The sequence below is a fragment of the Acanthisitta chloris genome, unplaced genomic scaffold (genome assembly GCF_000695815.1).
Source record: "Acanthisitta chloris isolate BGI_N310 unplaced genomic scaffold, ASM69581v1 scaffold8483, whole genome shotgun sequence".
Taxonomy (NCBI): domain Eukaryota; kingdom Metazoa; phylum Chordata; class Aves; order Passeriformes; family Acanthisittidae; genus Acanthisitta; species Acanthisitta chloris.
Window position 1 is genome coordinate 42,378 of NW_008666562.1, and position 27,870 is coordinate 70,247.

At 47.9% G+C, this 27,870-nt stretch overlaps 1 protein-coding gene across 1 annotated transcript; it reads left to right on the top strand.

Annotated features, from left to right (window-relative positions):
• Positions 1–27,870, top strand: LOC103799823 (synaptotagmin-6-like). The gene is made up of 5 exons (XM_009072174.1): positions 1–154; positions 17,949–18,285; positions 21,828–22,386; positions 26,217–26,337; positions 27,695–27,870. The coding sequence occupies exons 1-5, from the start codon at positions 1–3 to the stop codon at positions 27,868–27,870; spliced, it is 1,347 nt and encodes a 448-aa protein (XP_009070422.1).

A 27,870-nucleotide genomic window follows, 5' to 3' on the forward strand; every position in this document is an offset into this window, starting at 1 on the left:
ATGAGCGGTCCCAGGGATGACGGTCGCTGTCGGAGGGCAATCCGCATCGTCTCCGAGCTGTGCCAGAAGAAAACTCTGCCTGGCTTGGACCTGGACACTTGCAGGGAGTTCCTCCTGCTGCCTTCTGACCAGAGCCTGATTATCTCCGAGCCAGGTACTGTCCCCTGCTCCTGTCTGCTGGAGGGTGCTCGCGGAAGGCAGGAGGACTGCAAGGGAAGGGCAATGTTTGGGCTCCTTGGGTTACACCTGGGCATTGGTCTCAGCACCCTTACTGGGGGGTTAGTTGCCTTTACACTGGTTCCAGGGTGAAGTTATGGGTGCAAGAACTGCCTCAAATCCATCACCTGTTGATGTGGAATGGGATGGATGACTGGGGGGGACAGTCAGGATCTTCTGGGCTGGTTAATGACCTAAAGTTTCTGTGAAAGTTCCTTTTTTGAAAACATAGACTCCTGTCCTGTGTAAAACAAAACTCAACCAACCAAAAAGCAGCAAAGAGTCACTGAGGTGGCAGGAACTGATTGCTGCTATCCCAGTTTGAGAAAAGAAAGGACTTCCATGGATTGCTTGGATTTTTGTTCACCATGAAGGGATCTTGATGTGTAGGTGTTTTACTTGCCCTAAGAACTGCCTGAGTTGCTTCTCATCAGGTTGTAGAGCCAGGGAAGGACAGCAGTGTGTCAGAGATGAGTCAGGAGCAGGAATACTGCTCCTGGAGCAAAGGGGCATCTCTGTGTGGCAAAGTGGGGAATTTTCTGTACACTTTGCTCCAAGTTGGATGCTCCAGGGAGAACTTCTGCTCTCACTTCTGAAGACATTGGCAGGGAGAGCTTGAATCCCAGGCTGACATGCCAAGGGGCAAAACCCCAAATCCCATGGCTTTTGTAGCATTGTTGATAACCTGCTGTGAGTTGCGTATTCCAACATTTCCATAGAGGCTTCTTTTAAGATTAAGTAGGCAATAATCTGCCAACCCAGATGGACTTCATAGTATCAGTTCTCCAAACTTCCTTCTCTCCTGAGCACACTGTGCAGAGCCCCTGTGCAGCACAGTCACCCATCAATCCCTGCCCAAGGCTCTCTGTGTCCTCTTCCTTGCCTTTCTCCTGCCCCTCTCTGCCAGGATCTCATACCTGGATGCAGTTGGCACCCAGGGCACCGGGGCAGGCATCACCAGGATTCTGCCAGCTCTTGGCTTGCAGTGGTGCTTCCAGCACTGCTTTGCCAGCATGTCCAGCCAAGCACCTTCCTTTCATATCCCACTCTGCCTGGAACTTAATTCCCATCTTAAAATGACTTTGTTTTATACCTGTTTGTTCTGGTGGCCTCTTACCACAGCTGGTTGTATCCTTACACATCCCATCCCACACAGCTCTTTTCTCTATTGCAAACAACTAACTGCACTGCTTTGGCACCAAAATTAACATCTTCCTGACTCAGCAGCAGAAATACTTGTACTGCTCTTGTTCTGTCCACCCTGATAGGACAGATCTGCATTTGTTTGTGCAGCCTGGTCAGGACCTTGTGTTCAGGTCACAATCACATCATCATGTGCCTTTAGCATCGCAAGGGTTGGTGTGCTCTGAGTGGTTTGAGTGTCAGCCCCAGTGCCCTGGGCTGACTGCACGAACAGCCGTGGCTGTTGTCTCTGCTCTGCATGACTGGGCCCATTTTTATGTCTAGACAGCACTGAGGACACAGTTTGGGCTCGACATGTACTAATATTTCTCAATGCCTGACTGTAAAACTGCTCCAGCACAGGAGAAATCTGTTTGCATTAAGTGTTAACTAATGTAGTTAAAGAGCTACAATACCTTTCCCACCAGTGTCTGGATGTTTATTTAATTACCTGCATTGGTGCTTTGTCCATTTGATCCTGAAGTCTTATATCAAACAGATTTGCTCTGGGCTAGCTGGAGTCCTGTGTGCAGAGGCAGTGATGAGCCTGTGCTGATGAAGACAGGCAGATAGAGAGTGTGACTGTGTGAGGATGAGCAGATGGCACGAGGCAGGGTGCATGGCAGTACCGAGGCAGAGGAGTCCTGGCTCCTGGTGGATAGCACAGCCCTGGCAACCAAGCACCAAGTTTGCTGGAGTGAAATTGGCCCTATTTGTCATCATCATGTGAAGTCACCACTTCTCAGGCAGCTTGTTGCCTCCTGGATGAATCTATTAGCTACTGGCTGAATCAGCTTGGCCTGTTGAGGATCCTGATGAAGTTCATGACAAAGAAAGCATTGCCATGCTGCCAAAACTGGGAGCCAGGCTGCTCCTGCACAGCTCTGCCCCCAGCCCCAGGGGGGCAGTTTGGTCCCTTCTGCTGTTTCATGCATTGATGGGGAGCAGTTTCCTCAGGGAATGCTATGGAGTGGCAAAGAAATTAGCCTGGTATCATCAGCCTTCCTGAACTGCATCCAACAGTGAGAAAAAAAAAAACCCTGTGAACATAAAAATGTTACTGAATAGTTTATGTAAGAATAAGGTTTTATGCAGTGATTATTTTTTTAAGACCATTTTGGACAGAATGGTTGAAAGTGTTGCTGTGTATGAAGTAAAGGCTCCTCTACTCCCTGTCCTTTGGGTTATGTAATAGCTGAATATCCTCCTTAAAGTCAACAAGAGAAATGGAGCTGCAGCATTTCTCCTGTGTACACCCAACAAAAGAGGATTGCAGAATGTTGCTGCTGGCAAGTCACCCAGCAGCTAAATATGTCAGAAAAATCAGGTGTTTGGCTGGGGAAGGTTTGGGTCCCGATGCATCAGGGGGATGTGAGGGGGAGCTTTGCCTGCAGTTTGGCCCTTGGCAGTGCCAGGAATAGAACTGATCTCTTGGCTCTGGGCCCTGAGATCGAGCGAGCTGCAGCATCCTTTTGTTGTGCCTATCTAAAATCCTCCCCCGTAGCTCCCTCCATCCCATAGCTCTCTTCCCTGCCAGGCCTCAGCTGCTGTGCAGGGATTGCTGTGAGTGGCACCAGTGCACAGGCATGAGCTGCATGGGGTGACACTGCCTGAGATATGGGCACAACACTTGCCACTGTGGTGATGGCCTTTACATGGATGGGCACATCACTTCTCTGGCCTGGAGAGAAGGGCAGAGAATACCTTGGGTATTTGAGAACTTGTGGTCCAGCCCTACTGAAGTGCAAAGCTGTGGAGCAGGGGAGATCACACTGCCAGGACCTTGCAGGAGCATGACCCAACCTCACCAGTCCCTCTCCCCATGGGAATGCAGCTGCAACAGGCTCCAGGGTCTTTGGAACACAGGGTACTTGGAGTGGTCCTGTGCCAAGGGTTGGTCTTTGATGATCCTTGTGGGTCCTTTCCACTCAGGATATTCTCTGATTGTGTGATTCCCCACAGCCTGCTATGAGCTCTGAAATGGAGAGAGCTCTCCCTGCCTGCTCCTGCCCAATCTGTCCAGGGGTGTGAAACCCATGGTCCTTGCTGTGAGTAGCTTGGCTTCAGCATCCCTGTGTCCCTGGGTGCTGGGACTGTGTCCTGCCCTGCTCAGCTCTCACCACCATGAACTGCTCTGTGCACTTGTCAGGTTATTGCTCAGTTTGGGCTGAATTGTGTTGCTGACTCACTCCCAAAGTTCCCCTGAGCCTGGTCAGGCTGTGGGCAGAGGTTTCCAGCTGCTCTGGGGAGGTGTGTGGAGGGGATGGTAAACAAGGTGGGAGCTTGACTCATTCTGAAATGAACTTGGTGGAGTGATACTAGAGAAAGTAGGTTTGGAATGGATATTGGGAAGAAATCCTTCCCTGGGAGGGTGGTGAAGCACTGGCACAGGTGTCTCAGAGTAGCTGTGGCTGCTCCATCCCTGGGAGTGTTCCAGGCCAGGTTGGATGGGGCTGGAGCAACCTGGGCTGGTGGAATGTGTCCCTGCCCATGGCAGGGGTGGGATGAGACAAGTTTAAGGTCCCTTCAACCCAAACCAGTCTGGGATTCCATGATTCTGTGACTAGAATTGGTGCCTTGTGATGCTGATTTAAAGGACAATACATGGGAACAGGAAGAACCTTACACCAGGATCAGAGCAGGTCCAGGAGCAACCCCTTGAGTTTGATTCCTACCTCCAGCACTGCTGTGCTGCAGCTCTCTTTGAAGAACCTAAGTTGGGTTTTTTTTGCCTTAGTGTATCCACCTGTATAAAGCTTTGTGGAATAAGTCCAGGATGCTGTGGGTGATGCTCAGAGGGGCTGCAGGTTTTGCCTAAAAAGAGCCACATACCCAGTGGTCCCTGTTGATCTCAGCATGGTGTGTCCCCTCCTCAAACCCTCCCTCGTGCAAAATGCTCTGCTGCTTTCCTGCTGCAGGAGCTGAAAGCTGAAGGGAGAGGTAGGAAAAGGACAGCTGAGGAAAACAGGCACCTGGAGGAGACTTCAGGACAGTCTGTGTTCCCCAGCATATTCCTGTGCCCTAACCCCCAACAATTCAGAGCACATTTAGTGTTTTGCCCCTTGTGTGAACTGTTGTGTCTGAACTCCCTGGTGCAGGCAGTACAGCTTGTACAGCTCTGAACACCCTCCTGGCACTTGGCAAATACTATTAAAATGTTAAAGCAAGCACAGAAGTGTTCTTGCTGCAGGCAGGAAAAGGGGTGAATTTTTGTGCAGGACTGTTAGCGCAGAAAGATCATTTTTATAGAGAGAAATTGCTTCTGGAGTATTTTTCTTGGGGGGGGGGAGAAAGAGAAAATAAGTTAGCTCTTGATAATTAGACTTATGGGAAAACTGGTGACATTCCCATGCATGGATATAGGATGCCTCCAGCCACTACCTGGGAAATATGGGCATGCCTTGAGTTTACTCACCAGCTGTAACAACACACTTCTCTGAATCACCATTGGAGTGTGGTTTAAGTCGATAGAACAGTAAACATGCTTAAAGCCACCCAGGCAAAGCTAATATTAATCACTGAATCTTGTGTTTCCTGAGGTCAGGCATGTGAGGAGCAGCTCCTTGGGGCAAAGATCTTTCTTAGCACGGAGTAATGCACTTGCAAAATGGATCTTGCCTTTTCTCCCAGCAAAGCTTCAGCCAGAGCTATGTGCAGCAGCTTTGCTCTTTAGCTCAAGTTAACCAGGTTTGTACTCAGATCCTAAGGGTATCAGGTTCAGACTTTACTGCCAGAGGAAGGTTTGCAAAACTGTATTAATCTAAGGTTGAAACCAGCTGCCTAAGCCTAGGAAAAAATGGATTAAATTGCCTGTCTATGGACATATGTCTCTGCTTATGTGTTGTGTGTGTGGGTCTATGACTCTCCAGCTGCCTCTGGCTATGCTCTGTGATGGTCCTGGTAAATCAAATGCACCTCTGGAGCTGTGTGGAGAGAGTGTGTGTGTGTGTGTGTGTGTGTGTGTGTGTGTGTGTGTTCAGGAGCTCTGTGAGTGCCTCTCTGCATAGATGCAGGTTTGCAGCCACCTAATTGCTGTGCTTGATTCATTCCCGAGGCAGAACGGGGAGGCTGCTCATGTTTGGAGATTTTTGCAGACCTGGGAGCCTGTTCCCTTGCAGCTGCAGTAGCCTCATGCATAGTCAGGGCTCAGCATCTCCCAACTCCATAGAAACAGGCAGTCAGATTGCTGCTGGTGTTAATTGATGCTCGAGCAGGCTCAGGGCAGCGACCAGGGACCGCGCTGAGGAGCAGCTACTGCTTGGGTAAGTCCAGATTTCTGAAGTTACTTTCCTCATTTTTTTGCCTTTTTTTTTTTTTTCATCATATAGAGCTGCTTATCCTTTTAAAAAAAATTTAAAATTGGCTTCAGCAGTTTCTGTCTTTGCTGCTGATTTTTCTCCTGCTCTCTGTATTCTCCCGACGTTTCACTGAAACCCAGCGTGTGCTTCCAGCTGGTTCAAACCAGGGCACAGCCTGGCTCTGATCTTCCCCACTGTTTTGTGGGATGACTCTGGCAAGGTTCTTGGCTTTTGGCTGTTTGCAGGTGTTTGCTGCTTGACATCTTTGCTGTGCCCAGGTCGGAGCGGCGCGATGTGCTGCGCACACCGTGTGCTCACCCACAGCCCCATCAGCTCACATGTGCCTTCATTGTGCAGACCCACAACAGGCTCTCATGCCTGTTACAATTTTTTTTATTGAATTATAGTTTCAGCTCTCCTTGTTTTGCTTAACTGTTTCTTCTTACTGTTCACATTCCCAGGTGCAATCTCACTTTCTTTCTCAAGACCTCAGGTTTCCACCTTGTCTCGGTTAGGCAGATATTTCTAGCTTTAATATCTGCTATTTCTCTTTCAGAGATGAAATGATATATATTTTTTTTTCTCCTTCTTGTCTGCACGTTGCAAAATCAGTTTGCTTGTCTGTAACTGTTTCCATCCAGAGGACTCACTAACAGAGCAATCATTTACTCTGCCAGTTGTTTGGCAGAGATGCAATTAATCTCTCTACCATGTATTGTCTTTAATTCTATTTGTACCTTGCAAAATGGCATCCTGGAGGGACAGGGATGGGATTTTTGGAGGGGCTGTCTATTAACTGCACATTTTCCCTGTCTAGGGGGATAAGAAAGTTATCCTGCAGGGTGTCTCCCATGTGGTGGAACCGCAGATGCTGATCGAAGGTGTCTCTGTGTTCAGTTCAGTTTGTTGTGCTGTAGCAGGTTCATGTTTGACAACATCACAGGCAACTGTGCAGCAAAGATTGAAGGCAGAATGCCAAGCCCTCTGTTCACACCAGCCTTCATTAAGACACACAGCCCCAGACTGTTAGATTCCATGGAATAATAATTGCCCAGGAATTCTAGCCCAGCGGTGCCTGTGGGATTGCATTCCTCTGATTTTCTGTGTGTGGTTGTAGCTGCTGCAAAGAAATGAATACACTTGGGAGACACAGAGCGAGGTGAGCACAGGGAACACCTCCTCAGTGCATCCTTCCCAGGTGCAGTACTTCATCTCCTGGACACCTGGAGTTATCTGAGCCCAGGTTTGGGCTCTGGTCAAAATGTTCTTGCTGAAAGGATTGTGAGCTGAAGGGTATGGAGTAATAACAGGCATTGAAAAGGGAATCTCAGCATCCATTTGGTGTTTCTGTAGGATCAGCCAGCCCAGCCTGCACACACCACTGCTGCGTAGCACATTGGAAGGGTTAAAGATCCCTGTCTTTGTTCCAAGCTAATAGAAGAAGCAGCAGCAGCAGCTAATGACAGGAGCAGAGCCATGTGGAGGGGAAGTTCCCTCCTCATCTAGCACAGCTTGAACAAAGAAATGCTTTTTTCCAAACCTCTGCATTTCAGTGCAGGGTTCCTGTACCAGCTGCAGCTCCAGACAGGTGAGTCCTGCCTGGATGCTCCAGCTGCATCCTGCACAGGCTGTGGATCCATAGGTGAGGCTCTGCCAGGCAGAGCTGACTGTCTGTTGGGTGTTATCAGCACAACAAGTTGAGAGGAATAGAGAGAAAGGGGATGATGTGGGCTAAAGTGTTTGTACTGACTCTAGATGGCTTCAGCTGGCAACCTGAGGACATGGCTCTGGGTATCATCTGGAGCCAGGGGAGTTCTGGATGAATCCTCCATCTCTAGTTTTGGGTCTCCAGGGGAGCAGGTCCAGGCAATAAAACTCCTCCAGTATGTTTCATACGGTTGAGGAGCCCCTTGTGCTGGAGGGGCTCTGTGTCCTGGGAGGAGAGCACTCAGGAAAGCTTTCTGGGCTGCCTTGTCTCACACTTAGTGTCTTCTGCCCACCACTGTCTGAGTAGTGCATTTTGGGGTTCCCAGTCTGTGTCCTCCTGTGGACCCTGGAACGCAGGGCTGGAGGCTGCTGGCACTGGGATGGGGATCAGCACTCTTGCAGGGGTATGGAGAGACTCCAGTTCTGCTCCCAGTCAAGCTTTTTCCTGAGATCCTTTCAGGGCAGCCTGATTTTAGTGCAAGTTTTAAGCCAAAATGGAGCCAAAGAATGCTGCAGAGAAGCCTCTCCCCAAAACTGAATACCTCTGGAGGAAGTGAGGAGCAGCGAGTGGCAGCTCTGCCACGGTGAGTCTGAGCGTGGGGGAGCTGATATCTCACAGCAGTTAGAGCTCTGAGCAAGTTTTTGAAGGGAAATTTTAAGGTTCAGGGTCTTTGGTTTCTTAAGGGAGACAGAGCAACAGCCTTTGCCTGTTTCCTTTTGCTTTGCATCCTGAAATGCAACTGGATTTCTGCATCCCTGAAGTATCTGGATTATATTGGTTTCCTCTCTGCCCAGCTCTGCTCAGCTTCAGGTCTGGGTAGAAGCTTGAACAGCCTCAGTGAGGCTCCCCTGGCACTCAGCACTCAGCTCAGGTCCTGTATGTGCAGGGACACTCCACAGGAGGATGATGATGCTCAGTGTCAGGGGTTTCACCTCAGCTCAGGTCACTGTGTGTGTTCAACACCACCAAGTTGTTTCCAGCTGTTGCTACAGCATATTGTGATAAAATGCCATGGGATTAGCACATTGCTCTGTGCCATAATTGCATGCAGTGTGGCTTATAATAGTTCATTAGCTTGTCATCAGTTAGGCATAAAGCAATGACAACTCTTACCATCACATTTATAATGCTCTAGAGGACAGCTGATTAAGACCTAAACTGACATAACTCACCAGGGAACGTTTCCTTCGGCTTGAAAAAGTTGCTTTTTTCTCTTTTTGTCACTTCTGATAACAGAAATGCTGCGTTTCTGGCAGGCCAAAGTTGCCCTTTGGGTTGCACATGCCAGCAGAAGTTTCAGTGACAAATGTGCCTGGAGGGAAAGTCCAAATCGGTCGATAGCCACTGAATGCCAACATATTTGATCTTTAGGAACCTCTGATCAGTCTCCTCCAGCCCAGCTGTTCTGCTAGGGCACAGCCACTTTAGTGGGTGCTCGTTCCTGTCTCTGGGATCTGCTCAGTGTCTCAGCACAGTGGATGAAGCTCATGGTGGGCAAGGTGATGGTGGGAGAAGAGACTTTTGTCTCTGGGTCCATCTGGGGGGAGATGAAGCTGAGGATGGTTAGGGACTGTCTACAGGCAGAGTCAAGATCCAAGCAGGAGGCTCAGACATAGGATACCTTGATTTGGTATTGTGGCTCAGCAGAGATACAGATCCCATGGTATTTCCTAGTTGTGTTTGGCCCATTCAGAGCCTGCTGTGGTGGAAGCTTCTCCCATTTGGAGCAGCCATGGCAGATGTCTTGTTCTTGTCAGCAAGTCATCATCTTTTCCCTTTTTTGGGGAGGGGGCAATTAACTCTTTCTCCATTTTATTTCAGTGAACAGAGCACAAGCTCCAGGCTACCACTCTCCTCTTACATTGCATCCCTTTCTTTGCTGCATTACACACTTCCATTCAGTTGAACTTGATGATCTTGGAGGTCTTTTCCAGCCTCAATGATTCTAAGACTTGTATGTGTTTATTTGCATCGTTTTGTTTTGCATTGGATTTTTTTTGTTTTGTTATGTGTATGTACAGGGGTGTAAAGTACCTCATGGTGGACTCTGCACTTGAAAACTCCCTTTGGTGTTTCCCTCTGATTTACTCTGTTCAGATTCCCCTCTGCTGTTTTAAACTCTGCTGGGGACCAGAGCATCTCCTTCCCCGTGTCCGAGAGCACTTACTGCCTGTTCCCTGTGGGATACAAGTACCAAACTACAAACTGAAGAACATCAGGTACCAAAGGGCATGGCAGTGTCTTTTCTCTGTTTGATGCACTTGTCTAAGCAGCTCTCTCTGACCACAAGGTGTGACAGTCCCCACTGAGGGACCAGGCATGGGATGCAGTGAGGGTGAGGACATGGCACAGGCATCTCCCTCACCTCTGTCTGTCTCCTCCGAGCCAAGACACAGCAGGAGCTTCAGCTCTAGACTGGATAAGTAGGAAAGAATAAAAACAACTCTTTCCTTCTTTCAGGCAGGGCACAATGCAAGTGTCTGCTCGGGGGTGTCACTGGAGCTGATCCTCTCACAGCCATGAGGTGCCTCAGGCTCCAACATGACATGGGAAAGCCTTGAGGCTGTAGCTGTGGTTGTTGAGATAGAACCTTATTCTGTGTGCAAATTTATGGTTGAAATATTTTCTGCCTAATGATAGCTTGAATTGGATTTTATAAAATTTGGGGATTTGCAAGTACTGGCACTGAGAAGCTGAAGAGTTGCTTTCCAAGGCAGAAAATTCCCAGTGAAGTGTCTTCTCTCTGTGACCAGTGACAAGACACAGGGAATGGCTGGAGCTGTGTCAGGGGAGGGTTAGGCTGGATATTAGGAAAAGGTTCTTCCCCAGAGAGTATTTGGGCACTGGAACAGGGTTAGGTTAGATACTGGGAGAAGGTTCTTCCCCCAGAGGTGTTTGGGCACTGAACAGCTCCCCAGGGCAGTGGTCACTGCCCCAAGCCTGACAGAGCTCCAGGAGTGTTTGGCCAACACTCTCAGGCACAGGGTGGATTGTTGGGGTGTCCTGTCAGGTTCAGGAGTTGGACTGATGATCCTTGTGGGTCCCTTCCAACTCAGAATATTCTGTGATTCCAAATTACACAACTGTTAAAGGAACAAAACTTTGGATGAAGTGATCCATGTCTCGTGTTCTAGTTGCTGTCCCAGCTACAGAACCACATCCCCATAAGAATTAAGCAGTGAGAAAAGCCTTGACATTGCTTAATGAAGGAAGTTTTGCCTGGATGGGAGTGATGAGGTTGCTGTTTGCACTTGGGCCATAGATCACAGCCACTTGAAACGCTGGATCCCTGCAAGGTCTCCGTGTGAAGGAGGTTGTCTTCATCCTTACCGTGCAATAATGAGATGGTTTGAGTTTTATAGTCTTATATAATTACTCTCAAAATAGCTTCTGATTCATCCTCCCCTTTGAAGCTTATAGTTTGCATTCCAATAAGCTCTTGCATGGCAGGAACCCTGTGGTAGCAGCAAATTAATTTTTAAGAAGTTTTTTGCTCTCTGAAACTTTGGCACAGCCAGTTTGGGTATTCCTGTCCCTGTATCCCCATGATCCATTTCATGGCTGGATGTGTTCAGGAGATGGGAAGGCTCTGCCAGGGTTCCTGCAGAGCCTGTGCTGGCAGGAGGAAGCTGGTGGGAGCTGATAGTGCAGGACTCAATGTCCAGGGTCTGAGGAAGCATGGGAACAGGATAAATCTCCTTTTAGCTTCCAGAGATACATTTCTTCCAGGGAGACTGTGGCTGGATGGGGCCCTGAGCACCCTGGTCTAGTGGAAGGTGTCCCTGCCCATGGCAGGAGGTTTGAACTAGATGACAGTCCCTGTCCCCCAACAAGGGAGCCTGAGAAGCAGCTGAGCTCCTGCTGGTCTGAGCAGGGTGTGTGTAAGTGTGGGTAGAGCTGTAAGTGACAGTTGACATGTGCTGCTGGTGCTTGGATTGCTCCCTGGACAGAAGCTTTTGGCAGGGTCTAAGAAAACAGGTCCATGACCTGCAGGTGAGCGATGTCCCCAGTGCTCTGGGGTTGGATGTGCTGCTGCCTGGGGGCTCTGCAGCCCTGACCACCTCCCATGGCATGAGATTAAGTCTGGGGGTGACAGGAGCTCTGCTCTGTGCACAATTGTTTTCTGACCTGCTCCTTTAACATCTGCTGAGAGCTTGATGACATATTTTCCCCTCACTGAGACCCACATCCCTGTGCTCGTGTTTGAGCAGCACCTCCTGCTCTGCCAAGCTCCCGGTGAAAAGCAAATTGACTGCACTTCGACTTTGAAGTGACAGCTCCTAATGACTTGTCTAGCTCAGGAATATTTCAGGGCATATTCCTGTAGCTCCTGGCTGCCTGGAGAACACCACCAGTAAATCAAGAAGTTGCTGAAGTTTCAGCTGACAGCCGAGTGGCAGTGAGAGGACCTGAAGATGTGCCAATGAAGGCAGCAGCAGGGACTGGCACACTGGACACCAGCCCAGCAAACAGAGGCAATCAGTGAGTGGACTTGCAGTGCCTCCCTCTCCCTCCCATGCTCTCTGCAGACCCCAGTGCCCACTTAGCTGTGAGCTCTGTAAACACAGCTGCTTGCTGATGGAGGCACTGGAGCTGTGTGGGGTGAGAGGAACAATCTGATCCTTATTATTTGCTCTGTTACGGTTCCCAAGGCTTGGAGAGGGGATGAGTTGCTGGCTGAGAACTGCACACTGCTGCAGTGCAGCTCACCTCTCATCCAACACAGCATTCCAGGATTAATAAGCCAGCCAGCTTCTTTTGCAGAGTTCCTGATGTAAAGAGCTCTGTTTGCTGTTGCCCTCCGTGGTGTCCCTCAGGATTTGCTCTTCCCTCGTGCCATTGTTGTCTCTGCTTTGGATTTGGCTGTGGTGCTGCTGGATGCTGCTGCAGGGGTTTAACATTTAGTTTCTGTTCCATCCAGTCCCCGTTCCTTCCTCTGAAGCTGAACAGCTTTGCTAAATAAACATGTCTATGGTTGGGATTTAATGGAACTCTCTTCCATCTCTGCAGCTGCTCCCTGTGCTCCCCTCTGCCCGTGCCTCAGGCCTCTGAGATCCACCACAGCTTCTCGTGCCCAATTTCCAGCCCTCAGTTAATCAAACTCACATTGCTGATGCTTCTCAATTGAGGGAAAATGAGCTCAGCAGTTGGTGGGTGCCTCACGTGGTCTGTTGTAGCCCCAGAGCTGCCTGTCTTCTCCTGCAGCAATAACTCTTGTAGTAATCCATCACTAGAGTGCATGATCTCTACAAAGCCCTACAGAAATAGAACAATATATTCTCACAAGCACTGCTGCAACAGAAAAATGTAGCAGAAAATGGACAGAGAAGCATGGAAATTTCTCCTGGCGTGGTTTGAGCGATCGTTGGTGTATGACACCGGAAAACCAGTCACGCAACCAGTGCAAGTGAGGTGAAGGTACATCACCACCACCCCCTGCCTCTGGGCTCTGACATCTCCTGCAACTGCTCTGCCAGGAGCATTTGCTGTGGGAAGATGTTATGTGCTCCAGGTTGTAGCTCAGTGTAGCAAGGAGCTGATTTTTACAGCTGAAGGAATCTCAGTGGGGAGAAAAACAAGGCAGAGCTGTCCCTGATGCCCAGATTTTCCACTGACCACCAGTGAACTTAGGAGTAAGAACATCTCTCAGGGAAGATGCCCCTTTGCTCTTGGCAGGGTCAGGTTGGAGGCTGTGTCTGGGTCTGTGCATGAGGATGGAGCTGTGGGACCAAGAGTGCCATGGTGGCAATGCCAATGGTACCCAACAGCAGCAGAATGTTGGGTCAGGGTCCCCACTGCCTTGGTGAGGGGCTGCAGGGCCTGAGAGAGGTGTTTGTGCCCTTGCAGGTGTCATGGGCTGGGGGAAGAGCACAGCTGGGTGAGTGGCACAGGTCCTGGTGGCTGGTGGCCACTGCAGCTGAGCAACTCCATCCTCCCCCTGGCACCACACTGTGCCCGTGGCACTGATTCCAACCCCTGGAACTTCCACTCATCATGGCATTCCAACTTAGTTTGAATGCAACAGGTATCTGGAATGACTAATGGATTCTGGAGTGCTGAGAGAGCCATCAAACGTGGTTTGTTTTCTCTATGGGGAGTGGGTGGAAGGAAAGCTAAATTACATCTTCAGGATATTAAATATAACTCTTCACATTAAACTCGGAGCCATCCATGAATCTCTCTAATGATAGTGCGAGCGACTTCACAGCAGTAAAAGTCAATGTTGCCACAATTAGACCACTATTGTCTTGCAGTTAATAGACTGCTGTAATCATGACTTTGTCATATTATTAATCACTTTCTGTTTGGACTTTGGTAATTATCCCCTTTGGTAACTCAGTTTGGGTATGATGAAGTCATCAGGGACATCAAGCTGAAAGGTAGTTCCACCATGTTCTCTTAATTAGTTGCCATCCAAGAAGGAAGAAAATGGGTTGTGGTAGTGATGAGCTGCTTTTGAGTGCACTGGAGGTACTGGAGTGGGGAGGGCTGGGCTAAGCAAGGAATGATCTCCTCTTTCTCACTTTGCTTTAAGCTTCACAGGTTTAAAGCTTCACTGTCTCTTTGTCCTGCCCTGGGTTGTTTGTCTTTGGTTCAAAGGCTGTAGAAGGTAGTGACCTTCTTGGAAATTTTACAGTTTTGAGCCATTTCTGTGAGCTTTGTGGTATGATTCCATAGCAAAGGGTTTAGGTGTTATCAAACCAATAAAACCCACAAATCAGAGAGTCAAGTCAAAGGAGAAATTAGATCGATTGTGAGTGATGCTGATCCTTTGTGAACTGGGCATCGCTGTTGCTTGCTGAGAGCTTCAGGTCTTCTCCGTGGTGTTTTGGCAACAAGTGTTATATAATAAATGCATCAATAACAGCTCAGTGACTTATCCTGAACGTTTCAGCTCATGCAGGTAGATGCCCATGTCTGTATCTTTTGTGCTGCTCGTTCTCCCCTCCCTCCTCGTTAGTCAGAGCTTTGGCACTGCTGTTCTGTAGCCAGGAGCAGTTTCCAGCTGAGGGTTCCTTTGGGAAGCTGAGCTTGTTCCCAGGGGGAAGAGAGATTGGAAAATAGCCATGTTAATTTGTGTTTGCCACCTCCTTCTTTGAAGCTTTATCTTTTCAATTACAAGTTGTACTAAACCTCATTTTCCAACATGAGATTTTCTCCTGTGTCTCCCAGGGGAACTGGGTGAGGATGAGGGACCAGCACTGAGTTTGCTAGGAGCAGGGTGAGGTTGAATGGAACTGCTCTGCACTTCTACCACACCACTTACCAGATAACCAAGTGACAAGTAGCTCACTGTTAATTTTTTTTTAGAGGAGAACAGAATAAAACCATAGTTCTTGTCACATTTTTCCTCAGGTGGGACAATTCTCAGGGTGATAATGTGATTCTGTCCCTTGCTGTGAGAAATTCAGGGCTGAACTGTTCCTGCATTAGACAAAGTCTTTCCTCACTGCTGGATGCAAACACATCCCTCTTTCCCCCCTGCTCAGGACCTCTTGGATCCAAACCTTGCCCAGGGTTGGATAATACCAACCAAGGAGCTCATTCTTCCTCTGGGCTGAGATGTCCTTTTGGCCTGTTCTGTCTGTGGTGGAACTGTCCTTACCTCCACCTGAGCCAGGAATACCCAAGTAAACCTTAGCCCCAGGGCAATTTCTGTTAGCTGAGGAATTGTCTTGTTTTTACAGTTTCCTTTAAGTGAAAGGACATTTAAAGCCTAACATTTTGAACACTAGCTTTTTTTTTTTTTTTTTAGAAAGTAACTGGTATTTTGGAATTCATAAGGGAAACTCATTAAATCAATGAAGGTCAACTCTGTCCAATTGATATTTAAGTTTAATAAGTCATGAAAAAGTCTTGGGGAATTCAATGTCATCCTCAAACAACCCAATATTCTAACTAGGCAGATGCTTAAAAACTGTCTGTAAAATCCTGATCTCTTCTCCTCGTGCTTTATGTCAGCTGTCAGGAAGGAGTAGGAGGTCATGCATAAAAGTATCTGTGAATCCTGGCAGATACATTATGAATTCCAGCTCTGCAAGAAGTGACTGGAACCAAGATCTTTCTCAGGCTGGCAACAGGTTTTCTGATGGGGTAACTGATTGTTTCTGATGGTTCCCATTAATGAGCCTGCTATGCTGACAGAGCCACACAGCCCATAGAGCTCCCTGGAATGGGAGGAATATCTTAGCAGAAACTTCTCTGTCACGTAGCAATTCCCAGCAGGGAGAGATTCTGCACTGTAATGATTTCCTTTGTACCAACACAGATGTATTTGCACAAAGTCCAGGTTCTTGAGTTGCCTTATGAAAGTATTTGACACTGAGTTTCCTGGGCATAATTCCAAGATTCAGCTCAGAGGATAGGGAAGTGGTAGCTCTGAGCTCTCAGCTTTGGTGAAAATACATTTAACCAAGCCTCTGAGGAAGTTCTGCCTCTGACCTGTGCAACCTTATTTATTAATGAATAAGATGGGAGCTGTTTATTCACCCCTGCAGTGTTCTGTGTTTCCACCTTGGAGTTACAGCAGAAAATAAATCTGTGCCGTGTGATCTGTAGAGAAAACTGGGAAAGGAAAGAGAAGTTGCAAAAAAAAAACCTCTGGATGACATTTCTTCTTCCCATCTGTACCTTCCAGCCCTTCCCTCTGAGTCAAAGAACCTGAGGGCAGCTTTGCCTCGGGCTCTGGGTGAATTTGCTAAGCTCAGTAATTTTGTGAGAAACCAGTGAATTCCCCCTGGGATATCAGAACCAACAGATGGTTTCCCAGGCACTCAGCAGAACTGACTTGTTAGGCTGTAGGTGTCACATTTTGGGACTGATGCTGCTCTGAGGTTTCACTTATGAGCACTGATGGGATCATTCTAAATATGCAGTAGCTGCTGGACTCCCAGAGAACATGTGAGCAAAGTCTGGTGATGCTAACATGTTCCTGAACACTTTGCTGTTATGGTTCATCAGTGCTGGGTGGAAGCTTTGCTGTTTGGTTTATTTGTGGGGTGGTTTATGTCACTGATCTTTCAACTGAGCTACTTAGTCAAGATAAAACATTAGACTTGCCTCATGTTTCCTAGATTTTTCTTAGCCTTAAACATCAAGGCCAGGTTGGATGGAGCTTTGAGCAACCTGATCTAGTGGAAGGTGTTCTATTCCATGGTGGAAGGGTGGAACTAGATGATCTTCAAAGTCTCTTCCAACCCAAATCATTCTATGATTAAATGCTTTATCAAGGCTGTACAAGACTAGACTATACAACCAAAGGGAACAGAAGGTGTTTTATGGCTCTTATTTAAGGTAAATCACATGTCAGGAATCACATTTATAGCAGCTGTGATGCAGCACAGAGGGAAGTTCTGGCTCAGCAGGGCAGAGGCACCAGCCCCATTCCTCAGGGCTCAGGAAGAGAGTGAAAAGTGCTGATGCAAAACATTTATGATCCAAGAATAGGCATAAATAAGGCAAGTCAGAGGTAATGGTTGTGCTGTATAAACTTTTGGAGTGTTTGATTCTGCCTGTCTTTCTGCCCTGCCTTACTTTCAGGTTGTTTAAGGTTTTGCTGATCACTACAAATAGAGAATTGTCTGTGAACTCAGAGCAATCTGCAAAGGAATTGCCCAGATTTCTGGCACTGCAGCCTCACCTCCAGAGCAAAAGCTCCATCATGGTACTCCTTGTGATCCTGAACCCTCAGAATTTTCATTTGGCTGAGAAGGAAGTAAAAATAACCAATGGTTTCTCTTTTTGAAGTGCTGTGAATCATTTCACAGCCTAGATCATGTATGTATTTATATATATATACACACACATATATATATATATATCTTCTTGCTTTCCTGATCCTTCAGCCATACATATGGAAGCTTTTTCCTCTCCAGAAAAAGACTGAAATGCTGAAATACACAGCACATGAGGTAAAAGTGACTCAGAGAGTGAGAGCACACACACAACTTCTGTGCTATTCAGAACAAGGAGGACTGTATAGTACTTTCTGTACAGGCTCCTTCTATGTTTGGCTTCTCTGCATCAGCAGCTTGTGATTATTTTAATTTTTTTTTTGGGTGTTGGTATTTACTTCTTATTCCCTATGGGCACATCTGGACAAGATGTGGGAGTTGATAGTACAACAATCTCCTTCCAGGATTGTGGTAGATGGATTTTCTCAGTATAGTGCTTGAACAGCTGTGGCATGGAGCAAAGAGGCACTTTCTGCTTGTACAGCACTGGAGCTTGTTTCTATCATGCAATGGTATAATTCTTCTTGATTTCAGCCTGAGCAGTTTGCTGATGACACAAAACAAACCAAGGATGATATTTTATAGCCAGTTTAAGCATCATGGCCATATGGAGACACACATTTCTCCCGAGACACGTTCACTTGGGTTTGACTCTTGCTTGAAGAACCTGCTAAGACCTCTCCACTAGTTGTGATATAAGTGAGATTGGACCATGTTTTCCCTTTTCTTATGGTTTTTTCACCATCTTTCTTTTCTTTTCTTTTCTCTTTTCCCCTCGCTCCCTCTTGCTGTTGCCTTCTCTCCCTGCAGAGCTCTCTGTCAGTCTCCTTGCAGTGATAGTTATTGTGTGTGGACTGGCCCTGGTGGCAGTGTTTCTGTTCCTCTTTTGGAAGCTGTGCTGGGTTCCCTGGAGGAACAAATCCATTTCTTCTAACCTGGCAATCCTGCAGAGAGGAGCAGGCTGCAACAAGGAGAACATGGCAGACAAGCTCAAGGACACAGGGGCCATAAGCTTCCTGGAGGCAGCAGTGAAGATCAGTCACACATCCCCAGATATCCCTGCAGAGGTCCAGATGTCCATGAAGGATCACATCATGCGGCGCACGCGGATCCAGAGGCAGACGACGGAACCAGCGTCTTCCACCAGGTGAGACTTGGGCTGCTTGGCAGGGACACAGTACTCAGCCTAGAGGAGAAGAAACAGATCAGACCTCACCAGAGTCTGCAGCTTCTCATGAGGGACAGTGGAGAGCCAGCACCAATCTCTGATCTGGTGACCAGTGACAGGACCTGAGGGAAGAGCATGGAGCTGTCCCAGGGGAGATTTAGGCTGGATATTAGGAAAATATTCTTTCCCCAGAGAGTGTTTGGGCACTGGAACAGGCTCTCACAATCAGTCAGGTTGGAAGGGATCACAGTTAAGCTCTCACAATGAGTCAGGTTGGAAGGGATCACAGTGGGTCATCTGGTCCCACCTCCCTGCTCAAGCAGGGTCATTCTAGAGCACGTGGCACAGGAAAAGTGATTCCCAGGGCAGTGGTCACAGCCCCAAGCCTGCCAGAGAGTTTGGCCAACACATGCTGGGATTTTAGGGCCAGGAGTTGGACTAAATGATCCCTGTGGCTCCCTTCCAGCTCAGATGATTCTATGATTCTACTTGGCAGGGCTGGGGTGCTCAGCAGGGACACTTTGCTGTGAGCAGCTGGCCAGGTGGGAGGACTGTAGAATGGAGCTAGAGGTTCAGATACCATCAGGGAGGCTAAAGAAAGCACCTACATGCTGGATTACTGTCCAAATGATTGGCCATTAACCAATTAATGTGTTAAGGCTGGCTTACCGTGGGCCCTTTTAAAAAATCAGGGATTCAAGCCCTATTACTGTGACTTGACCTCATTGTGTCAAGTCATCTGTGTGCTTTGGCCACTTTAATTTTGTTCCACCATGAGAGGCAGGCTGAAGTATCAATGATGTACGCTGTCAGACAGAATTAGACCTTTTGGCTCTCCCTTGCTGTTGTGGCTCCTAGCAGAAACAATTAGCTCAGCAGAATTGACATGTTGCTCACTGCACAAGCTCAGAACCAGCTGCATCCAGTGCTGTGCTCAGTGCCTGACTCGGTCTCACCCAGGGACACAGACAGCAGCACCAACCTCAGGGAGTCAGGGTAAGGCTGTATGAAACTTGGGACACCTTCTTGGCATGAATGCTGAGCAGAGATTTAGAATAGATGTTGGAAGGAGCTCTTTACTCCTTGGAGGGTGGTGAGGCACTGGCACAGGTTGCCCAAAGAAGCTGTGGCTGCTTCATGGAAGTGTTCATGGCCAGGTTGGATGGGGCTTGGAGCAACCCAGGCTGGTGGGAGGTGTTCCTGCTCATGGCAGTGGGGTGGGACTGGACTGGGATTGTTTAGCCTGGAGAAGAGGAGGCTCAGGGGAGACCTTCTCACCCTCTGCAACTCCCTGACAGGAGGTTGCAGTCAGGTGGGGGTTTGTCTCTTCTCCCAGCCAACCAGCAGCAGGACAAGAGGGCACAGACTCAAGCTCTGCCAGGGGAGGGTTAGCTTGGAGATTAGGAAGAGATTTTTAGGGAGAGAGTGCTCAGGCATTGGAATGTGCTGCCCAGGGAGGTGGTGGATTCACCATCCCTGGAGGTTTTCAAGCTGAGACTGGATGTAGCAGTTAGTGCCATGGTCTAGTGACCACAGTATGGTTGGACTCGATGATCTTGGAGGTCTGTTCCAACCAGGTTGATTCTATGATTCTATGGTTCTATCTCTAAGGTCCCTTCCAAGCCAAAGCAGCCTGTAAGTCTGTGATTCTGTGAAATACAGCAGCAGCCTTCCTCGACACAGAAGGCGGTGAAACGGGGACAGGAAGGGGTGATCACAGGGTCCTGGCTCTGCCCCAGCACTTGTGTTTGCTTCTCTGGCCGTGCCGTGATGTGCACGGGAGTGAGACTGTGAAAACAGACATTGCTCAGAAAATTGGCTGCAGTTTTGCAGACTTAGTGAGGCAGCAATCTCAGCCTTCTGTTTGAAGAAGCTGGAGTTAAATCCACCTGGTGCCACCTGCAATTGTAGCACTCACTCTTTTGTTTATCCGTGCTGCTTTTTCGACAGCTGATTCCCTCTCTGCACGCACACTCTCATTCTGGTTTTATTACACCTTTCCAACAGAGGAGGAAAAAAAAACCCACCTCAGTCTGTCTGAATTAGGACAAACAAAGTGGGACTTGGCTGTACGTGGGCAGGTTTCAAACCCACTTTCTCCTTGGCAGGTTTCTCTGATTTCCAGCCCAGCCTAACCCTGGCCAAAATGCCTCTGAGGAACCTGCCAAGGAGACTAAGGTCTCTGAGCACCACATATTGCCTAAAGCTAATGCACTGGCTGTTCAAGTTCTTAGTTTGGTTAAATAACTCCATAAACTGCTCTTGTAAACAGCAGACAATCTGAAATAATGCTGTGAGTCCACAGAAAGCTTTTATGCTTTGCTTAGATAAAGCTTTGCTTACATATAGCTTCCCTTGTGCTGAAGGGGAGCTCAAGGCAAGAGATTCTTCCTGATGAGGCTGTGCCTTCCTCCCTGTCAACCATTATCTATCAGTTTCTGATGAGTCTGTTGGAAAGGTCTAGAAGCAGCAAAACCCAGCAAAGCCAAGCAGGACAGGGCTTGGAGCAACCTGGGCTAGTAGAAGGTGTCCCTGCCCATGGCAGAGGGTGGAATGAGATGAGCTTTACTGTTCCTTCCTACCCAAACCATTTTATGTTCTTTGGATAAAACCTCACTTTCTGAGCTGATTCTCTCACCAAAAAAAAACCCCAACAAAACAGTGTTTTTTTGCCTCAGAGAACTTAGTGCCAGTATCTTGGAAGTGTAAGGACTGATGGTGGGAAAAGTCTTCACACTAGGTTGTCTATGGTTTGGTTCAGGAGTTGCTGAGGCTCATCTGTTCAGCTGTGGGCTGTGACTTGTATAACAGGCAAAAAAAATACTACTTGCTGCAAATACTTTGGAAATTAGGCAACTTGCCTGACCAGTTCCTTCAAGGTGTTTGGAGGTGATCCCCTCAGTCTTCACTTCCATAAGATAGAAGAGCAACGAGGCTGGTGAAGGGACTGGAGCACAAGTGCCATGAGGAGAGGCTGAGGGAGCTGGGGGGGTTCAGCCTGGAGAAGAGGAGGCTCAGGGGAGACCTTCTCACCCTCTGCAACTCCCTGAGAGGAGGTTGGAGTCAGGGGGGGGTTGGTCTCTTCTCCCAGGCAACCAGCAGCAGGACAAGAGGGCACAGACTCAAGCTCTGCCAGGGGAGGGTTAGGTTGGAGATTAGGAAGAGATTTTTTCTGGAGAGAGTGCTCAGGCATTGGAATGTGCTGCCCAGGGAGGTGGTGGATTCACCATCCCTGGAGGTTTTCAAGCTGAGACTGGATGTGGCACTTAGTGCCATGGGCTAGTGACCACAGTAGGGTTGGACTCGATGATCTCTGAGGTCTCTTCCAACCAGGTTGATTCTATGATTCTATGATTCTATGACATGTGGTTATACACATGAGATACGTGGCAGAGGTCAGGAGCACCTTATTGCACTCATTCCTGTGCTCTCCTGCTTTCCAAGCTTAGTAGTCCAGGACTCAAAAATAGCAGAGATATGTCCTTGGCAAACCACTCAGCTGTTGTGCTTCCCTCCTGCAGGCACATCTCCTTCAAGAGGCACCTTCCTCGGCAGATGCACGTGTCCAGCATGGACTATGGCATGGACTCTCCGGCCGTGGCCGAGCAGCCGACCAGCATCGGCCGCATTAAACCTGAACTCTATAAACAGAAAACCGTCGACAACGAGGACCTCAAAAAAGAGGCAGAAAAAACCTGTGGGAAAATTAACTTCACTCTTAAGTACGACTACGAAAACGAGACGCTGACTGTCCGGATTCTCAGGGCTTTTGACTTGCCAGCCAAAGACTTCTGCGGCAGCTCAGATCCCTACGTGAAGATCTACCTCCTGCCCGACCGCAAGCGCAAGTTCCAGACACGAGTCCACAGGAAGACTCTGAATCCCACCTTTGATGAGTCCTTCCACTTCCCTGTGCCCCATGAGGAGCTGGCGAGTAGGAAGCTCCACCTGAGCGTCTTCGACTTCGACAGGTTCTCCAGGCACGACATGATCGGTGAAGTTATCTTGGAGAACCTGTTTGAGGACTCAGATCTTTCCCGGGAGACTTCTATCTGGAAGGACATTCAGTATGCCACAACGGTGAGTTGAGTGTTGGCTGGGGAGGGTCATCCCTGCCCTGGCAGTGTTTGCAGTGCTGTGCCATGATGTGGTTCTGTGTGCTGAGCAGCTCCAGGGCAGGATGGGTTGGGCTTCTCTTCTGGCTGGATTGCCTAAAGGCATAAGTCCTGCATGACTACCAGCTGATTTATTGCCTCCTTCTAGATGGTCCCTTTAGCCCTGGGCACCTGCAGCACTGTTGATGCCATGTGCACATGATAACAGTAAGAAATAGCTCTGGAGGGCCAGTACCAACCCATCAGAGGCACTGAGTATTGCTGTACTCAGAGGATGTGCTGCTGGCAACTCTTCCAGAGCTGGGTGTGGGTGTTTTAGTATAGTTCTGTTTTAGTAGTTCTCTTTTAGTAGTTCTCTTCTGTCTGAAAGAGAAGCCAAGTGTCAGATCAGCCCCTTCCATGTCGCAGGGAGCTGGCAGGAGAAACCACCTCCTCACATTGATCGCGGAGTGCAATGACATTAACCTCTCCATAATAGCTGTCTGCTCCTCCACTGCCCTCCCAGGAGGACCTGGCTGGTTCTGAGGGCAAACGAACAATTGAGCTGCTCTGCAGTTGGACACCAAGTCAGTTGTTGTCTCTGTCATTTCACGTTGTTATTTCTGAGACTGAAATATGAGGCATCCTCACCCCTGTGGCTGAAAGCGTGGGCCCTGTCACTTCTTTCCTGGTGATTGGCAGGACCCCATGGCTTACAAAAATCTCTTCTGTGTTTCCCTTCATAGCTCATCTCATGCCTTTGCTCTCCTCCTTTCTGTGCTGGGGAGGGAACTGTCAAACTTAAATATTTATTGCGTCGTGGTCAGCAGTATCAGAAAACATTTGCTTTGTCACTTGGCAGGTTTTTTTCTCAGTACTGTCTCCTCCACCAGTCAAAGCCATTGGGCACTGCTCTCAGTGCTTGTTCTTTCATTGTAGTGTGCTCAGAACTTTCTAACAGAGCTGTGAAGGCCAACACATGCACAGCTCTGTGTCCCAGCGAGGACTCTGTGCTCAGGACACAGTGTGTCAGCCCTGGAAGGCATCTCTGAGGCTAAACCTGTCCTGGTAGGGCACAGAGAGCTTCTGCCCTGCCAGTCTAAGGACACAGAGATGGATGTGATGCCTGCCAGGCACCCCACAGCAGTGCTGGGAGCTGCTGCTGTGTTGCCTTTTGAGCATCTTGCCTGGAAGTGAGGTGGGAGGGAGGCAGAGGATCAACCAGGAGGAAAGCCAACAGTGTTAGTTAGCAGGGAGCTCACAGCTCTTGGCTTTCAGTCTGCAAATAGCCAAGTTCTATTATGATTGATGGATGGTAATGAAAGGAAAAATGCTGGCAAAGAGGGAGGCAGGCACCAGGCACATCCCTTCACCTGCCAAAGGGCTGCTGGGAGAGGAACAAGGTGCATCAGATGTGCTGCTGCCTTTTGGAGGATTCTACCCATTGGTTCTGTAAAAAGTAGTGGATGTTTTCCTAGGTAAAGAAACTGATTGAACCCTGCAAAAATGGGTGGAGATACACCAACAGAAGGGTGTCTCCCAAGGATGTGTGAGAGGAGCATCATGCCCAAGGCACATTGTGGAACAGCCTTGCAGAGCTCCCACAGAAACTCAAGCACTGCATTTGGCTCCATCCCCTCATTCCCTCTGTGCCATTCTTTAGGAATAGGCTGATATTGGTACATCTCAGCCAGCTGTAGCACACCCAAGGACGTTTCTGTTTAATCAAAATTGAGAAGGGTAAATACAGTTTTCATAAAACCCAAAGAAAGCTCTGGGTGACTAATAATGCATTAGCTCAACTGTGTGGCTAAGAGGATAGGAACACACTTAAGCAATGATCTAGGCTAGTCAAATAGCCAGCACTCAACTACTTAATTAATGACTGTACAGCTTGTGAATTAGTGAAACATTTTTGGTTTCAAGTCTGCAGAGGTTATTGATTCAGAGCTGCCATTATTTCCTAAAAGGTAGTGATATAAATTTTGGAAATATCCCAATGTCTATAATCTGCAAGAAAATAATGTACCCACTGGACATGTTTTGCACTCTTGTATTTATGGTTGCGGAGAAAAAATCTCTTGACCTGATAGAGTGAGGTCAAAGAACAATTTATGTTCATTTTATCCCCTGAACAGATCCTCTCAGTGCAAGGAGAGGGTTAGATGATGAGTTGGTGTCCAGAGGGTGTTCTCACTGTCTCACATAGGGCTGCTCTCTCCTGACATTGGTGCCCAAGGCTCCTGATCTCATCCATCCCAAACCAACTAGGAACAAAGAACACATGAAAGTGCAGACCCAGCCCAAAATCAAAATTGTATGTAATATTCATTAGTATTCTGCACATCTAAGTGGAATAAGGATTTAATCTTTGCCTTACCTGAGAATGAGCAGGAATTAATTTGGCAAAAAATCTCATCAATCAACAAGATCTATTCCCCCAACCGTTAGCAAAACTTTAAGTGCATTTACTTGTCTTTCTAGTTCCATCACTCTCCTACTAATAGCTACAATTTCTTTTCAGCAGATCATTATATCACATTGAAAGGAATCAAACACACTGTTTCTGAAAATAAACTGGTTGGTTGCTCTACAGATGTGGGATCTGTATGTAGAAAATAAGGCATTTTTTTAAACCCATTTTTAGAAGGTGTTTGGAAATCTTTCTGCTGACTTTTTGCTTTCTAGATTGAACAAGACATTTGGTTTGTCTATTTTGTCCTGAATTCCCATGGGCAAGGCAATGATGGAAAGAGTTTTCAGGAGGTGTAGTCAATAAAGCTGCATGGGCAAGAAGTGCTAAGATTGATGTGTAAAAGTTATTTGATTGGGCACTGAAAGATTAAATTGTGTTGTCCTCTGTGTAATCCAAAGCTACCAAACGTTTCTGAGTGCCATCTGCTGGTTAATTCACCATTTAGTCACACACACAGACAGCCCCACACTGTGTTGGCACCTTGGAGGTATCTCAGAGGGGTTGGTGGTCCAAACAGCAGTAAACTTGTCACAAACTTGAAGCTCAGTTGCCACTAAACTGGGCCCTTCGTGGTTGTCTTCTGGATTAAAGCTATGACCCCCCAGTTAGAAACTATCCAGAAACTCATGCTCAACTTCAGAGAAAACCTCTGTGTTACTCAAAGACATCTTCATTTTCTGCTGAAAGGTTGGACACTGTCAAAGTCCATAAACCTCTACGACTGACTTCATCCCTGGCAAGGGGTTGGATCCAGGTTGTCTGGGAAGTCTCTTCCAACCCAAACCACTGTAATGCTGTGAACTGGTGGCACTGGCTGTGCTAGAAAGTTTCTCATGGGGTTGGTTGCAGTACACAACCAGAGAACACAGCACCACTGTGAGTCAGGGTCTCACCTTTCCTCTCATTGTGTTTGTATCAGGTTCCTCCACTAGAGTAAACAGGTGTTACTGCTGCACATTTGGCCCTATGAGATCTATACTGTGCATTCAAACAAAACTTGAGATGAGTATAATTTCCTGACTGGCATTGATTTGGTGTGAGATATCTCATCCCTTCTGTGGGAGCAGTGGAGCAGAAGTGCATTAGCTGTGAGGTTGTCATAGGAAGAACATACCCCACAGAGGCAGTGGAAGATTGTCCTTAGCTATGATGTGAAGCTGTAACATACTTTTCCTGATCCCTATATTCATTGTCAGCCAAGCAATGTTGGGGTACACTGGAAGCACTCAGTGTCCTTCAGTTCAAGTGGCAGAATGGAGATAACATTGTGGGGGAGGGAGGAGGGAGCCTGGCTGTTTTTTGCACGTGTCCAACATCATCTGTTCTCTGTTTTGTTGAAGGAAAGCGTGGACCTGGGCGAGATCATGTTTTCCCTTTGTTATTTGCCAACTGCAGGTCGCCTCACCTTAACAGTCATTAAATGCAGGAATCTCAAGGCTATGGACATCACTGGTTACTCAGGTGGGTGCTCAATGGCTGAGGAGGATCTTGTTGCATCCACATCTTCTGTCTGAAGGGTTTACAAGGAGCTGGAGAGGGACTCTGTGTTAGAAACTGCAGTGACAGGACAAGGGGTAATGGGTTCAGACTAAAGGAGGGAAAATCTAGGTTGGATGTGAGAAAAAAGTTTTTCCCTTTGAGGGTGGTGAGACACTGGCACAGGTTGCCCAGGGATGTGGTGGCTGCCTCAACCCTGGTGGTGTTCAAGGCCAGGCTGGATGAGCCTTGAGCAACCTGATCTAGTGAGGAGCCAGGGCAGGGGTTGGGGCTGGATGATCTGTAAGGTCCATTCCAACCCCTAAATTCTATGATTCTTTGATTCTTCCTCCTCCTTCACACTATCTTCAATGTATAGTGGACATATGTCCCTCAATGCCAAAGCTGTACCATCACAGAACCACCTGGCAAAGCTTTGTCCATGTTTTAAAGTGTGATCAAGATTTAAAAAGTAGAATTATATTTTAAACCCATTCCCAGGGGAGGTGGCTATATACAGGAATATACAATTCATGGACACTGCCAGAAGTTTCCCACTCCACTGAAGGGTTTGCAGGGCCAGAGCTCTGATCCATCTCTTGGGTTGGACACTTCAGACCTGTTGCAGGTACTGACCCCAGCAGTTCAGTGTGAGTAGGGAGTTTTCCATCAGGCATCCCCCAGAGCCAGAATCAGCCACTTCATCCCAAGATTAGGAATGGGCCACCTGGATCCATCCCAGTAGAGCCAGAATCAGCCACTTTATCCCAAGATGAGGAATGGGCCACCTGGATCCATCCCAGTGGAATGTGCATTCCTCTGTACTCTGGTCAGTACTCAAATGTGAGGCTCACAGTCGCTGAAGACTGATGTGCTTGCAGTTCCAAAGAGCTGACTTGCAAAATTCAGCGTGCACAAACTCTGGTTTTCATCATAAAACCCAGTTTCTTTTCCAGAGAACAACATCAGAGTATTCGGATTTCATTGCACAAAAAGGCAGTAACAACACAGACCTCTGCAGAAAATGTTTCTGCTCATTTTGAACTTGATGCCTTATGAAATGTCTGAGAATTGAAACTCCAAGTGAAGCCAGCTCAGCCTTCCTGTAATAACAATGCAGTGCTGGTTCTGCAGTGCCTGAACCTCATGTCAGCACTCACATCAGCATGAGGAATGGTGGATTCAGTTGGGGTGTAGACATCTCTTTTTCTAAAGGTCCATTTGAGGACCTTCTGGCCCTTGGGAGCTCCCAGTCCATCCTCGGCTGCTGCTGTTCTACACTGTGATGGTAACAAAATACACCTCCATAAACAGGTCTTTTCCTTTCTCTTCCTCTCTCCAGATCCCTATGTCAAAGTGTCTTTGCTCTGTGATGGGCGAAGGCTGAAAAAGAAGAAAACCACCATCAAGAAAAACACACTTAATCCCACTTACAACGAAGCAATAATCTTTGACATTCCCCCGGAGAACATGGATCAAGTCAGTCTGCTTATCTCTGTCATGGATTATGATCGGTAG

Coding starts and splice junctions, on each gene's coding strand:
- LOC103799823 (XM_009072174.1), top strand. CDS start 1: ATGAGCGGTCCCAGGGATGACGGTCGCTGTCGGAGGGCAATCCGCATC. Junction 22,387..26,216: donor ACATTCAGTATGCCACAACG/GTGAGTTGAGTG, acceptor GTTTTGTTGAAG/GAAAGCGTGGACCTGGGCGA. Junction 26,338..27,694: donor GGACATCACTGGTTACTCAG/GTGGGTGCTCAA, acceptor TCCTCTCTCCAG/ATCCCTATGTCAAAGTGTCT.